General features: G+C 33.8%; 3 protein-coding genes across 3 annotated transcripts in view; 2 read left to right on the top strand and 1 right to left on the bottom strand.

Annotated features, from left to right (window-relative positions):
- Epg5 (ectopic P-granules autophagy protein 5) overlaps window positions 1-13,942 on the top strand; it is a 71,253-nt gene that overhangs the window by 51,153 nt on the left and 6,158 nt on the right. Inside the window, exons 6-16 of the mRNA XM_076399567.1 lie at window positions 7,988-8,167; window positions 8,224-8,421; window positions 11,202-11,606; window positions 11,666-11,883; window positions 11,938-12,091; window positions 12,145-12,621; window positions 12,678-12,827; window positions 12,883-13,116; window positions 13,175-13,335; window positions 13,398-13,568; window positions 13,623-13,749. Coding sequence (XP_076255682.1) covers window positions 7,988-8,167; window positions 8,224-8,421; window positions 11,202-11,606; window positions 11,666-11,883; window positions 11,938-12,091; window positions 12,145-12,621; window positions 12,678-12,827; window positions 12,883-13,116; window positions 13,175-13,335; window positions 13,398-13,568; window positions 13,623-13,749 — 2,475 coding nt within the window. The remainder of the gene's footprint in view (window positions 1-7,987; window positions 8,168-8,223; window positions 8,422-11,201; window positions 11,607-11,665; window positions 11,884-11,937; window positions 12,092-12,144; window positions 12,622-12,677; window positions 12,828-12,882; window positions 13,117-13,174; window positions 13,336-13,397; window positions 13,569-13,622; window positions 13,750-13,942) is intronic.
- On the bottom strand, window positions 67-528 carry LOC143193422 (uncharacterized). Its single transcript, XM_076399631.1, has 2 exons — window positions 401-528; window positions 67-345 (listed from the first exon to the last, which is right to left on the bottom strand). Exons 1-2 carry the CDS (start codon window positions 410-412, stop codon window positions 103-105), a joined length of 255 nt encoding a protein of 84 aa, XP_076255746.1. The 5' UTR covers window positions 413-528; the 3' UTR covers window positions 67-102.
- On the top strand, window positions 3,793-6,179 carry LOC143193437 (uncharacterized). The gene is made up of 2 exons (XM_076399640.1): window positions 3,793-5,809; window positions 5,865-6,179. The coding sequence occupies exons 1-2, from the start codon at window positions 5,798-5,800 to the stop codon at window positions 6,081-6,083; spliced, it is 231 nt and encodes a 76-aa protein (XP_076255755.1). The 5' UTR covers window positions 3,793-5,797; the 3' UTR covers window positions 6,084-6,179.

The raw sequence follows: 13,942 nt of genomic DNA, 5'->3' as shown, positions 1-13,942 counted from the left end.
ATATATAAAATATATTTACTAAGGCTGTTAATTTGGGTTTATGATGATAAATACACTAACATATAGTCTGGTTTCATGTTTATATATTTTGATCATTTACATTTACACTATGACTGAATATGCTGAGGTGTAACCTGCAGCATATACAGCTGGTGCAGCTACGTAACTGCTGTAAGCCAGAGGAGCACTGTAAGCGTAAGATACAGCGGGGGCAGCGGCAACCAAAGGAGCAGAATAAGCCACAGGCGCTGCTGCAGCTATGATAGTGGGTTTAGCATCGGCTTTGGGGTCGGCTTCCGGTTGTGGAGCAGCGAAAGAGACGGCCAATAAGGCGGCCAAAAGAATCTAGAAATAAAGTAAAGCGTCAGTCACATATTGTAAACATTTTTGGGAAACTTACGAATTTGTACATGTTGAGAGATGTTATTGATATCACTGATATTAATCAACTGATACTTGTATGTGCATTGAAAGGTTATTTATATTAAATGGGCGACCTTAGGTTGTATAATAGGAGGTACTGTCATTAGCATTCAAACTGCATTGCGTTAAACATATTGGTGGCGTCTTTTATGACATATTCAGGGTATTCAAAGATTTTTTTAATTACTGTTTTATGTTTCTTCCTTTTTAGAATCCACATGGCCTTCTTTTACTAGTTGTTCCAATTTTAAATATTACAGTTTTGTTAGGTACTTTTATTTGCATCCCATCTAGATTTTTGAAAATATTTTTGCTGTTAACTTATCGTCTTGCCATTTAATATCATTTCGTGCTAAATTATTTATATATTTTCTTATAGTTTTCATATGTTTCTGTAGTAATTTGTTTCGTTTACTTCTTTTGTTTTTAACTCATGTTGTACCTTCTATTTTTCTATTAATAAGTGATTTTAAACTTCTGTAAAAATATTTTAAACTATTAGGGGATGGCGATGAAATATAAATTCTCTAGGGCAATCCTCAACTACAAAAGTCATGGGTTATTTCAGATGTGCTGTCTATATCATCACCAAAGTAGACTATTCCTGGTCAAAAAACGTTTTCTGTACATATGGTGGTATCAGCAAGGTGTAGTGTATTACGACCTGCTAAATCCGAATGAAAATGTTACTGTAGATGTCTACCGACACCAATTAAATAAATTGATTGACATGTTATCGCCAAAAAGACGAGCAATAGCGAGTAACAGAAGTCATCCTCTTGCATGGCTACACTGAGCTGCACGTGGGCAAGCACATTGTTACGAAATTCTTTATAAGAAAATGGATCGATGATTGGGTCCAAACCAACATCGTTCTTTCAATACGGTACCATCATTTTGTCAGAGAGGTTGAAAAAAAAAAGTAGAAAATTATGGGAAATATTTTGATTAATAAATGTTGTATCATTTTTTTTAAAATAATGCCATTTTAAGATGAAAAAATAATCACACTACCAATACTAGCAAGCAAGCACCTAATAATATTTTTGTTTTTTTGATAATTCTTCTAGTGTTTTATGTAATTCATTTGTATTTATTGTTTTATGATTTCTGGCTAAAGAAAGCTTTTTTTCTTTAGTTTCTTGGTATACTATTAATAATATTAAAATTACTCTATTATGTTATTATTTTTTACTATTTTCTGCACATCATCATAGGTATCGTTTTGTCTGTTATATAACAGTTTCGTGACACTGTCTCTAATAGTATTCTTAAAAGTCTTATAATCTGTACAATAAAGTCAATGAACATCATCAAAATTTATGACGTCAACACGTGTTGCCGCGTCAAATTTAACTTTTGGTTTACAGCGTTTGAAGTTTGTTGTAGTTGTTTTGAATGATTTTGTGAACATTTGGCAACAGGGTCGACCAATACCAACACAAATAGAATTTTATAGTCTGATTCGGCTACATGTTCCGACGTATTAGACAGTATTCGGTTTCTTTTTAACTAGAATACTTTAATTTAACTAAAGAATTTTACATATTTACAAACTGCATTTGGCACGTCCTCTAAGACGTGTACTGGCTGATTTGTTAGAAGAATTAGATTTATTTTTCTCCGTCTGTAGTTAATCATAATTCATTTTATATGTGAAAATTATATACGAAAATCATATCAGTTGTAATACTAGTTCTTTGTTGTTACTTCCTACTGGGTCAGTATTGTTGTGTCATTTGTGTATTATTTTCTTTTAAAAAATCTTTACCATCTTACGTATCGATCAAAAGAAGCTTGCACTAAAAATTGAAATTAAATTACCGATTATAATTATGTTGATCAAAATAACATTGATGTTAATGTTTTATTTTTAATTCGTTTTTTGTGGTGAGGTTATAGAAACGATCTTAGTACAGGTCAAACGTACGACTAAATTCCTCTACGAGTCACAGCCTTGATTATCACCATATAAACATAATTGTGGCCAGAATCGAATGGCAGAATGATAAATAGACCCATTTGTAATCAATTTAGAGCTACATAATGGGAAATAACCTTTGCCACTATTAACCCAGGTCGGTCTAGCATTGGTATCGGTTCGATTTCAGTTCGTTTCTAGTAGTTTGACGGGAATTAATATTCAATGCATTGGTTCATTGACATTGTCCCGAATTGAAAATGAAAATGGCCGGCATATAAGGTGTTTACATTCATTAATATTCCAAAATAAAAACATTACTACTATTTTGATTACGAAAGGTCTGCCTGTGATCGGCATGACCAACGATGTACACAATAATAAATATAGCAACGAAATATAGTCGTAGAAGATATGACTAAGGCTGTGAATTAATTCTGAGGGGTTTAAAATATATGGCGTAATGCCCCTGTACATTATAATAACAGGTCAATTGAAAAGTCCCCTGCCTGACACATAGATGGCGCTACTAGAATTAAATCCATATGTTTTTTAGTTAGCCCTAACGCTCAAAAGGTGCGTGTATATATTTGACAGCTGTCGGATCATTAGTTTGTGAATTATAGCATTTTGAGTGAAGCAACTTTTGTTATTGAGAAAAAAATGGATAAAAAGGAATTTCGCGTGTTGATAAAATATTACTTTTTGAAGGGAAAAAATTACTCTGCCTCAGGAAAATTTAAAGTTTAGATGTGGTGAAATGAGCACCGAAGACGGTGAACGCAGTGGACGCCCAAAAGAGGTTTTTACAGACGAAAACATTTAAAAAATCAACAAAATGATTTTGAATGACCGTAAATTGAAATTGAATGAAATAGCAGACACTCTAAAGATATCAACTGAACATGTACATCATATCATTGACGAATATTTGGGTATGAGAAAGCTCTGTGCAAAGTGGGTGCCGCGCGAGCTCACTTTTGACCAAAAACAACGACAAGTTGATGATTCGGAGCAGTGTTTGAAGATAATCGAGCGCGAGACTCGAGTTTTTGCGTCGATATGTGACAATGGCTAAAACATGGCTCCATCATTTGACTCCGAAGTCTAATCGACAGTCATACTAGGATACGATATTGTTGCCCAAATCCTAACAGAACTTGTTACCAACAAACCCCCATGTTTGACTGTGGGAATCTGTCAGTCCGGATAGTAGTTTTCTTTTGGGGTAATTCATACATGAACCCGGCCGTTTGCAGGATAAAATGATTGTAAATGATGATTCACCGGACCATACCACATTCTTCCAATCACCAAGTGTCCTGGTTTTTAACCGACTTCAAAAAAGTAGGAGGTTCTGTGTTCGGCAGTATATCTTTTTTTAATGTATGTTCACCGATTTCTCCGTCAATTGTGGGCCAATTTTCAAAATTATTCCTTTATTTGAGAGAGTGCACTTCCGAGGTGGTCTCATTGGAAACAAGTCAGGATTTAATTACGGAATCCAGTGAAATAGAGGAATCCTCAAATTTCAAAGGCATGTACAAAGTTTTCACATATTTCTTTATCTAAAATAATCAGATATTTCTGTATAATGTTGTTGCTAAACTGTTGTGTTTGCATTTGAAGCACTAACCATACCATATGAGAAGTCGTAGAAATACTGCAGGCAACTGCTTCTTTGGTGTAATGGTTAGAGCGTCGAACTTACACGCAGAGATCGCAAGTTCGATTCCCGACAGGGTAATAACATTTTGTTATTTTAGTTTGGTCAGAACATTTGTCAAACCTCTTAGACTAGGTAGGGGCCCCGAACCTGAAGCATGCCTTATTTTCAAGCATTGCTTGTTTATTTCTATTTTTTGTCTTACGGGCGGCATCTTTACCTGGCTTGCCCATTGTAATACTTCATAAAATAACTGAGTAATGTATTGAGTAAATATCTAACACTAAAAAGTGAAAAATTAAATATTTTAACCATGCTTTATCAGATCGTTGATATAATCCATGGAATGATATTGGAAGATCGGAGAATAAAAGTGCGTGAGGTTGCTTCGGGGTATATCACAATTTAAATGAATATTTGTATATGAAAAGGCTATCTGCATAATGGTTGCGGCGATTGCTCACACAGCCATGTGATCCTTGCAAAGGAGTGCTTGGCGATGTTCAACTACAATTCGAACGAATTTTGGTGCCATTTCCAATCGTGAATACATCAGAAAACACCAGAAACCAAGAAACAATCAACATACCAAAGAAGGCCACATTTTATCTTTATTCTTGACGAATTTGATATTGATTTGAAGCAATAAGCGATTTTATTTGGATAAGAAAAAAGTATTTTCCAATTAAGACAATGCAATCACCATGAAAATGTATAATTTTTATATATTGGGCTACGAACTGCTACCCCATCCAGCGTATTATCCATATTTAGCCACCAGTGACTATTTTCTGTCTCCCAATCCGAAGAAATGGCTGAGCACTAAGAAGTTTGGACCGAATGAACAGGTTATTATTGAAACAAATGCCTATGTTTAGGGTTTTGCATTCCCAAATCCAGAAAGGTTCGGGGATAGCAAACCGGCTATCTTCTCTGGTCTGCCCTTCTAGCAGACTTCCCGTCTCCATCAAATGCTTATTTTACAAGATGTTAATTCGGTTTGTACTCCTCTACGGATCTAATGTCTACTTCAAGTTTGTTACCCAGCCAGGTAAAACGGCTTCAAGTTTTCCAAAATATGCTCCTCAGAATCTCAGCGCAAGTCCTTCCGAAAACGCGCTTGTTCGCGAGTTGGTCGACATGCTGGGAGCTTGTCACCGCTAGCCTCCCCCTTTTCCAGGCTGAAACGACCTCATCCGTCGCTGCAATCATAACTTTTGCCCTCCATACGACAGTATCCAGTCGTGTGTTACGGTCGTTAGTCGTGCACCGCCTGATTTTAAGCTAGAACAAGAATAATTCAGAGTTTTGAGATAACCTTTGGAAGGAATAAAGTATTTAGAAAATCGCAGGACTAAATGTATTGATTTAAAAAATATATTAGTTTTTGTTCTGGCGAAAAAAAGTGAAAAGTAATTTAGCAAACTGATATAGATTTGAAAAATACTTCTAAATACATTATTTTTTGTCACTTTAAGAATTCGATACGATATTTTTCTCAACAATTTGGTAAACCTAGTTGGAATAAGCTAATTAAGTTCCGCGAGATAATTGAACACCTCTAACAATATAGTTTTACATGTATGTAAAGTATAATGATATCTAATTAAAAACACTTCTTATTTAAAATAGTTTTAATTGTTTCCTAATTTAGTTAGTACCTATATTGAATATGTAATAATAAATTCCTTTTAACCGCGGGAGAGGTCATATATTTCATATAAATTAAAGTATACTTCACCCAGTCATCATTAGTTAACTCGTCATAACAAACTAAACAAGTCACAATGTTCAGATACGTAAGTAGAAAGCTCCAAAAAAGCGGACCAAATACTTTATACATTATTTCGACAGGTTATTATTGCTGCTTTGTTAGCTATGGTCAGTGCAGCCCCAGCTCCTGAAGCTAAACCGGATATCATTTTACCAGTGGCAACATCATACGTATCAGCACCAGCCATTTCTTATGCGTATACTTCACCGTTTGTATATGACGGTTACGTAGCTGCCCCAGCCATTTATACTACGGATTACGTCGATGCTTATTCTGCCTTGCCTGCTGTGGTTTTTTAAGCGGATAAAGTGGTGAAATATAATGATCGATAACAATTTTTTGTTAATTCTTTTCTTATCTTCTTGTTTTTGTTCTATAAATAAATGAAACTGATATTACAAGTTATTTGTTTATTGTAAGTAGTCAGTTGTTTTAGAGCGCTATATGGATTCTGTATCCTGGTAATAATTATTTTTGGGTGATTTTAAATATGGTCTATTCAAAGTTTTTGTACTTATGTCATCTAAATTTGTGACGCCAAAACGTCGCAATGTTGCCATTACAGTACATCTAAAAACTACAGTTAATTATACAGCCACAATGATTTATAGGTTAGAGTTATAACCTCTTATCACTATTGCTTTCAAGAATTTTGCTCACGTCTGATAACTGGACGACTTTGACAGGCTCAATCGTTTACGTGTTCGAACTAATCAGATAGCATTGTGTCTCTTTTTAACTAGAATAAAATGAGAAGGAAAATATTGTCTGATTCTGAGCCGAATTTACAAATTGCGGCAGGCAATACATTAAACATCTTGATGACGTATGTACAAAAAAACTTTGAATAGACTATATCTTACCTTGCTATTAAAATAGTAGCATTGTCATTGATTTAAAATGGCATATCACAACATTGAATAACATAACCTTCAAATATCAGGGATTTTAAGAGTACAGGGAAATTAACAAGATGCAGCATATATTGATATGGTATGCGCATGCGCATTTCCATAATTTGCGTCTGGTACTATTTATTGAAAAGTTGTTATACGAAAACATAACTAAAATTAAGATATGAATAAAAATTATTATATATTCCTGAAAATTTGAAAATTATCTGGATAGTGATTTTTAAAGCACACAGTAGCAGATAATGTAAGATGTAACTATAGTACATCTAATAAAACAGCCAATGAACGTCATTAACACCGTCGAACGTATTGCCAAATTCAGTTTATAAAAACATAAAATCCCTTTTAAACTCGCAGCATTTTTCTATCTCATTTTGATAATTAGCTATACTCTAGTTAAAAAGAGATGGAATGAAGTCTGATGCGCCTGAGCATGTAACCAAATCGGTCTATAAAATTTGATTTGTATTGGTACTGATCGACACCCTTGTCATATGTCAATGTAAATATAATAAAACAAATCTAACCTATAAAATATTGTGGCTGTTTCATCAACTGTAGTTTAAGTATTTCAATATATATATATATATATATATATATATATATATATATATATATATATATATATATATATATATATATATATATATATGTGTGTGATAAAATTAATGAATTTGAATAAGTGTGTAGCGACCTTGAGGCACCTCGAATTTTACATCGTGGAATAACGGTCAACAAAGTACCCGGAAATATAATCCCAGATGTTGAACACAGTCGGGGTACCTGGAGCGACAACTAGAACACGATAACGAATAGCTGGCAACCCCTAGACGTTTATCTGGGATGTTATTGAAGGACATTTCGATCATTCAGTAGCCGACCATCGTTTGATTTAGACATGCCACCATCGACTGCCCAAGCCTCGTCTCTACGTACCACCGATGCCATCCGTTTTATCTATTTTGTATTTTCTACATTTTTTATATTGCCAATAGATAATAGTCACATAATGTGAACACCACTGTTTCATTTTGTTTTATATCCATTCACTAAAACCCTAAACGTGAATAAATTTGTATATATCAATATTAATGTTAATTGCTAATGTTCCTAGTGGTTATTAAAAAGTGATGTGTAAGAATGTACATCTGATAAGAATTGTAAAAAATATATTTTTAATGTTCAAAAATTAAGAGAATGCATTAAGCAATTAATTTATTGCATTGCTAACATATAATTAACTAAAACAAAAGTCCATATTATAACTAACGCACACCATCGTATTGCAGCTTACTCAGAATCATGATACCGCTACAGAAGCAATTTGGGTGTTGGTGGACTCGGATGGTGAAGATGACGAGACTGGCGGCGTGCCCTTGAAGGAGAACGATTTGGTGGCCATATTCAACCAGTTGCCTATGGATAACCTATTCAGATGTTTGCTGATGATCCAGAAGAGAGACGGTCAAGTACTGTAATCTCACGCTCATTTACCCAATATAATCCTTATTTCTGTACATTTCAGGATAATTATGACATTAACGCTTGTGACGAAAATCATGTATTGAGGTTCTTAGCCATTTCCACAGTTTTACTGCGGTTGGTATACTCCGGGTTGCAGACATACAACCAAGCCAGGTATAATCAGTTTTCGAAGCGATTGAGTCGCTTCATCAGGCACGTGGTGCAATATGCTACCGATCAATGGGAAATATTCTTGATGGTTTGTATATATCACATATTTTTTCCTAGATCTGCACTGCAGTTTCACCAATCTGTGCTTAATTTCTGTCATGTTATGTTAAATAATGTTGTTATTCTTAAAATAATTTTCTTTATTAATTAAATACTGTATAAATGCAACATTTATCCACGTACTCTTTAAAACGATATATAGTCTATTCAAAATAACAGTGGACTCACGTCATCACGACGTCGAATGTATTGCCTATCGCAATTTGTAAATTCGTTTTCGAATAAGACAATATTTCTTTACTCATTTTAATCTAGTTAAAAAGAGATTCAATGCTGTCTGATACGTTCGAACATGTAATGGAATCAGTCTACAAAATTTGCCTGGTTGTCAGACGTCTGAAAAATTCTTAATAATTTATTCTTAATTAATAAGTTTGTAAGACATTTATGATAATAATTACAGGTTATAATCCCGCAAACTTTGTTTTGGCGCTTTACTTGTTTTGATAAATTTCAAATCCCTGAATTCTTTGAGCATATCGAATATATTTCGAACAAGAACGGGATGATATATGCATTAGGTGTACTTTAATGTTAAAGTTAATTATGCCTTAATATTATTTTTGTTTCATTATTTTATTTACATTAGAATTTTGTTATGTCAAAGGAAAAATTGATGCGGTAAAACTGAAAGTTAATGCAGCAACGTTGCAACGTTTTGATGTCATAAAATTAGAAGACGTGAGTTCACTGTTTTATTGAACGGACTATATAATCTATTCAAAGTTTATTTGTACATGCATAATCAAGATGTTTAATGTATTGCCTGCTGCAATTTGTAAATTCGTTTTAGAGTCAGACAATATTTTCCTTCTCATTTTATTCTAGTTAAAAAGAGACAGAACGCTGTCTGATTAGTTCAAACACGTAAACGAATGAGCCTGTCAAAGTCATCCAGTTGTCAGGCGTATGCAAAATTCTTGAAAGCAGTAGTTATAAGAGGTTATAATTATAACCTATAAACTATTGTGGCTGTATAATAAACTGTAGTTTTCAGATGTACTATAATGTTAAAATAAATTATGTTTGATAACATTTTTCTTCAATTATTTTATTTAGATTAGAATTTTGTTGTATGTCTAAGCTGAACGGAAACTCAGAACTGATGCGGCAACATTACAGCATTTTGACGTCACAAATTTCGATAACGCATGTACAAATAAACTTTGAATAGACTATATATGGAGCCCTTCCAATAAAATAGCCAATGTACGTCATCAATACCGTCGAACGTATTGCCAAATTAAGTTCATAAAAACGTAAAATCCCTTTTAAACTTTTCTCACTTTTCTTTTTCATTTTACTAATTAGTAGTACCTTACTTAAAAAGAAACAGAATGAAGTCTAGAATGCGTCCGGACATGTAACCAAATCGGTCTATAAAATTCTTTTTATGATGGTACTGGTCAACACCGTTGGCATACGTCAATTTAATAATAATAAAAAAAATTGTGGCTTTTTAATTAACTGTAGTTTAATTCACAATTCAATTTAATTTACATTAGTATTTTGTTGTCAGAGTCAAAATAAACGAAAACTTAAATTGATGCGGCAACGTTGCATTGTAAATTTTGATGACGTGCTTTGGCTGGTTTATTGGAAGGATTATGGTTTGTATATAAGCGATTAAAATAATTAGAAAACAATCACAAATAAATTATTATTATAAAAACTAAAGGACAACAATATTCTTCTAAGCATATTTTAAAATGATCTATATTTCAAATGATATGTAATCAATAAAAAATAATTATGAAACAATGACATAAATTGATATAAAAGCTTTTAGGCTTGCATTAATTTTGATCTACAATATCCGTTGGTAAACATGCGATCTATCAGTGCAAACAGCTTTTAAACAACCTGACATAACTACTGATTCGATGGTTTTGACATTTCTCTACATAAAATAAGAGTTTTATTGCCATTTGCCATTGTGCGCATTTGCCATAGAACGCTTAAAATTTCATTATTGACATTCATTACTTTTGTTGTTTGATGTGAAGAAATATACTGGCAAAGATGCAGTTTCAAGTTGCATCCTATATTATGCTAGTAACAACCTAATTCAGCGCGATGACCCCTGGAAACTATAACAAGTGCGATCCGAAGTACCAGTGCAAAGTACTCTGAAAGAGTGACAGTGCACCCGAATGCACTCGCCAGATAATTAAATATGCACGATGTCAGTGAAGTACGTAGATTAAAACGTTTACTTACCGGCCGGTTTAGTAGACACATAAAATAGTTTTGGAATAACATATAATAGTAATTAAATTAAATATAATACTAGTTTATAATTTTGTACACAAGATAACTTATTGCAGCTATCTTCTACATACCATTGTATAATAGAAATCTCGTCAAAGCCATTGGGCAGATTACGGAATGCTAAGAGAATAATTTTAAAAAAATTGTTTACAAGAAACACAGCAATAGAAAACATAAAGCGCAGAGTTTTCCTCTTCCTATTGGCAGAGTTGTGAGTGATATACTATTACAGCTCGAATGTGAAGTTCTGCTATATCCAGCAATCTCACCAGACATTGTGCTCAATTTTTCTTAATAAATGCCTTAATGTAGTGAAAAAACGACCAGAATATATGCAACGCCTAATAACATATATTTATTTTCTTGATGCCATGGTTGATACACATACCACATAACTTGTACTTATCTAATTTTAATCCTCATTATTCTATATTTTATTATATAGTTTTGTTGTTTGATATGCTCATTGTTTTTAAGGCTAAAAAAGTTACTGATCCGGCAATGGTGATACGCTTGCATTGCGAGTATGACGCCTTCTTTCTGCGCGCCATCTTCGCCTTATATTCCTCGCAAAAGATGGGCGCCTGGCAGTTTCTTGCGGTGGTGCCGTATAATATGGTAACGATCAAAACACTGTGGAAAATATTCTACTTCCTACACATCTGCGATAAACACAGCCAGAATATTCTAAACCCCATGGTACAAGGAGCCTACGAGAACAAAATATGGGATAAGGATTTCAGGGACCAGTTTGCAGAGCGGCTGGAAACCCTAGAAGATGCGGAAATTTATTACTTGTTAAACACCTTTGCAAATATGGCGTTGTCTCGAACTAATGATGACATGAATTTCATTCACTGTGCCACTATGGATTTGTTAGAAGTAAGTTAACTTTGTTGCCTCTTATGTGCATTTTTATTCTTTATATATGGAATTTTCAGGTAGGATTTATATGCAAAACCACCCAAGATTCTTGTGCCAAATCAGCCAGGATTTTATTAGCACACATAACATCAAAACATCCTCATTTACTCTCGGATATATTGAAAAAAGTTAGGGATAATATGGCGACGATTAGAGATTTAGCTTTGTATTTGTATGAAGATATACCATTATCGATATGGATGTTGACTGATGATGATATGAACATAATAGCGGGGTATATGGTAATAAAATAAATTAACCTTTTGATAAACTAACCGTATTCTTTTAGATTATTAATGCGTTACACTATTAATGATGTTGAAACTAAACTAGCTAGAATGATCCTGTCACGTTTGAATTGGGATTTGTTGCCTTATGAAAAACACTGTGATACTGCGCTCCTAGTTGTAAAAATAGTCGATCAGGAACCGGGATATTTACAAGTAATTTATTAGCGTTGTTCCCATTTATGGTAATTAATAATATATATTTGTAGTGGGGTTGGCAAACCATACTTAGACTGAAACTCCATATAAGTGATAAACATTTCAAAGAATGGTCACAGGTTCCGGAGTTGGAGAAGTTCGATGTTCTTTCTAAGGGCGTCAGGGAGAATAATCCCTTAGCCTCGTTCGTAGCTATTTTGATGACCAGTTGGGGTCATCTAGTGCCTTTAATATGTGCTAAAGGCCTCAACGAAATTATAAACATACAGCACCACCAAAAGCATGAAGCCGCTCTATTCGCTCTGTATCAAATCGTCCCTCTGTTCATCAATAGCCAAGAGTGCATTATTAACTGCGAGAAATTTCAAGAAATACTAATGAACTTGATCAGCGCCGACCGGGGATATATATCATATGCGAAAAGTTTTATCATGACACAGAACACCGTATTGCAGCAGTTCGGCAACATGATCGAAACCCAAATAGTCAATTATGCCAGTTATGACTTAATTAGTCCCAGATTATTGGTAATTTTGTTCTAAATATGAAAAATGATCGCATTAATTCTCACGTCTGACTTCAGGTAAGATTGTGGATGAACTCGTTAGTTTCCATACCAAACTGGAATAAAGATAATGGCGTGCTTTACTTACTTGATACAATAACCAGAGCAGCTTTTTTCCATAAGGATTCTTTGGAAATTGTATTCCAAAATTTACGTGAATTATATCAGGTGACGCATTGAATTAAAAAATTAACATACAATAATGTTTTTTATTATCCTTTAGTGTGGTACACCTCAAGACTCCGGCTCGATAATTAGTATTTTTAAATGGGTGTCCAGCGGAAGCAATTCAGTTAACACCTTGTTATCCAGTTCTCTAGCTTCTTATCCTTGGCTGGCTTTCGTGTTTCTAGAAATTGAACATCAAGAAAGGGAAATTCGCAGTGGTTTATGGAGGGAGATTCTCATTCAATTAGCTAAACAAAAAGGAAAAATCAACGTGGACAATGCAATAAAAGTATGTTTAAGAAACGCTTTTATTTCAAAAATTAACAGGATTATTTACCTTTTGTCAGAAAGCTGCATCTGTGGTGAAAATCACTCCATTTTCGTCAGGCTGGTTATGCCTTTATCGATGGGCTCAACAGTCACTAGATACTCCAGTTGATCACCCATTATTGCCTTTGTTGTGGCAAAAATTTTTCAACTTATTTTTAGCCAGATTAACTTTTACTAGGTATATATAGGTTCATTTAAAAATCTGTTCTTTAAATGACATTATATATATTTTTGTTATAGTTCTGCAGATAAAATGTGCGTCGGTGAAAGATTCTTCGATGGTATAGTAAATTTCACATTCCTCAAAAGGATTAAAAGAAGACTCCAGCAAACGGTGGATCACTATCGGGTTAAATGTGACGAAGAATCAAATGACGCCGAGAGGAAACAGTTCTATTCGTCTTGTCTGAAGTGAGATCGACTTAATCTTTTCTCGTAAAGATCTAGTTCTTGTATTTCTTTCAGTGTTTTCCAAGCATTCTTGCTCTGGCTCGAGGAACCCCGTCTACAAGAAGGCAATATTTTGTTACAGAATTTACCCGTCCAATATATGTCCAATTTGCTCTCGCTTATAATTGAACAAAACAGTAATGTAAGATATTGAGTATTAGCTGCGAGAATAGTAATCCATGTTTTTTTTATAATTATGTTACATCAAAAACATGGAGTACTTTGCACGATAATTAGAATCAGTAACAAATCGAAGTTCTCTCTACTAGCAATGTTGAATATTTAAGCAACACACCATCCCGAATCTACAGTTATCTTGATTTTTCAAGATTCAA

This window comes from Rhynchophorus ferrugineus, unplaced genomic scaffold, assembly GCF_030347505.1.
Source record: "Rhynchophorus ferrugineus isolate W39M unplaced genomic scaffold, kcgeb_rfMv2 rfM3, whole genome shotgun sequence".
NCBI classification, from domain to species: domain Eukaryota; kingdom Metazoa; phylum Arthropoda; class Insecta; order Coleoptera; family Curculionidae; genus Rhynchophorus; species Rhynchophorus ferrugineus.
Note: the sequence above shows the minus strand (reverse complement) of the source record. Positions and strands in the feature narration are given on the sequence as shown.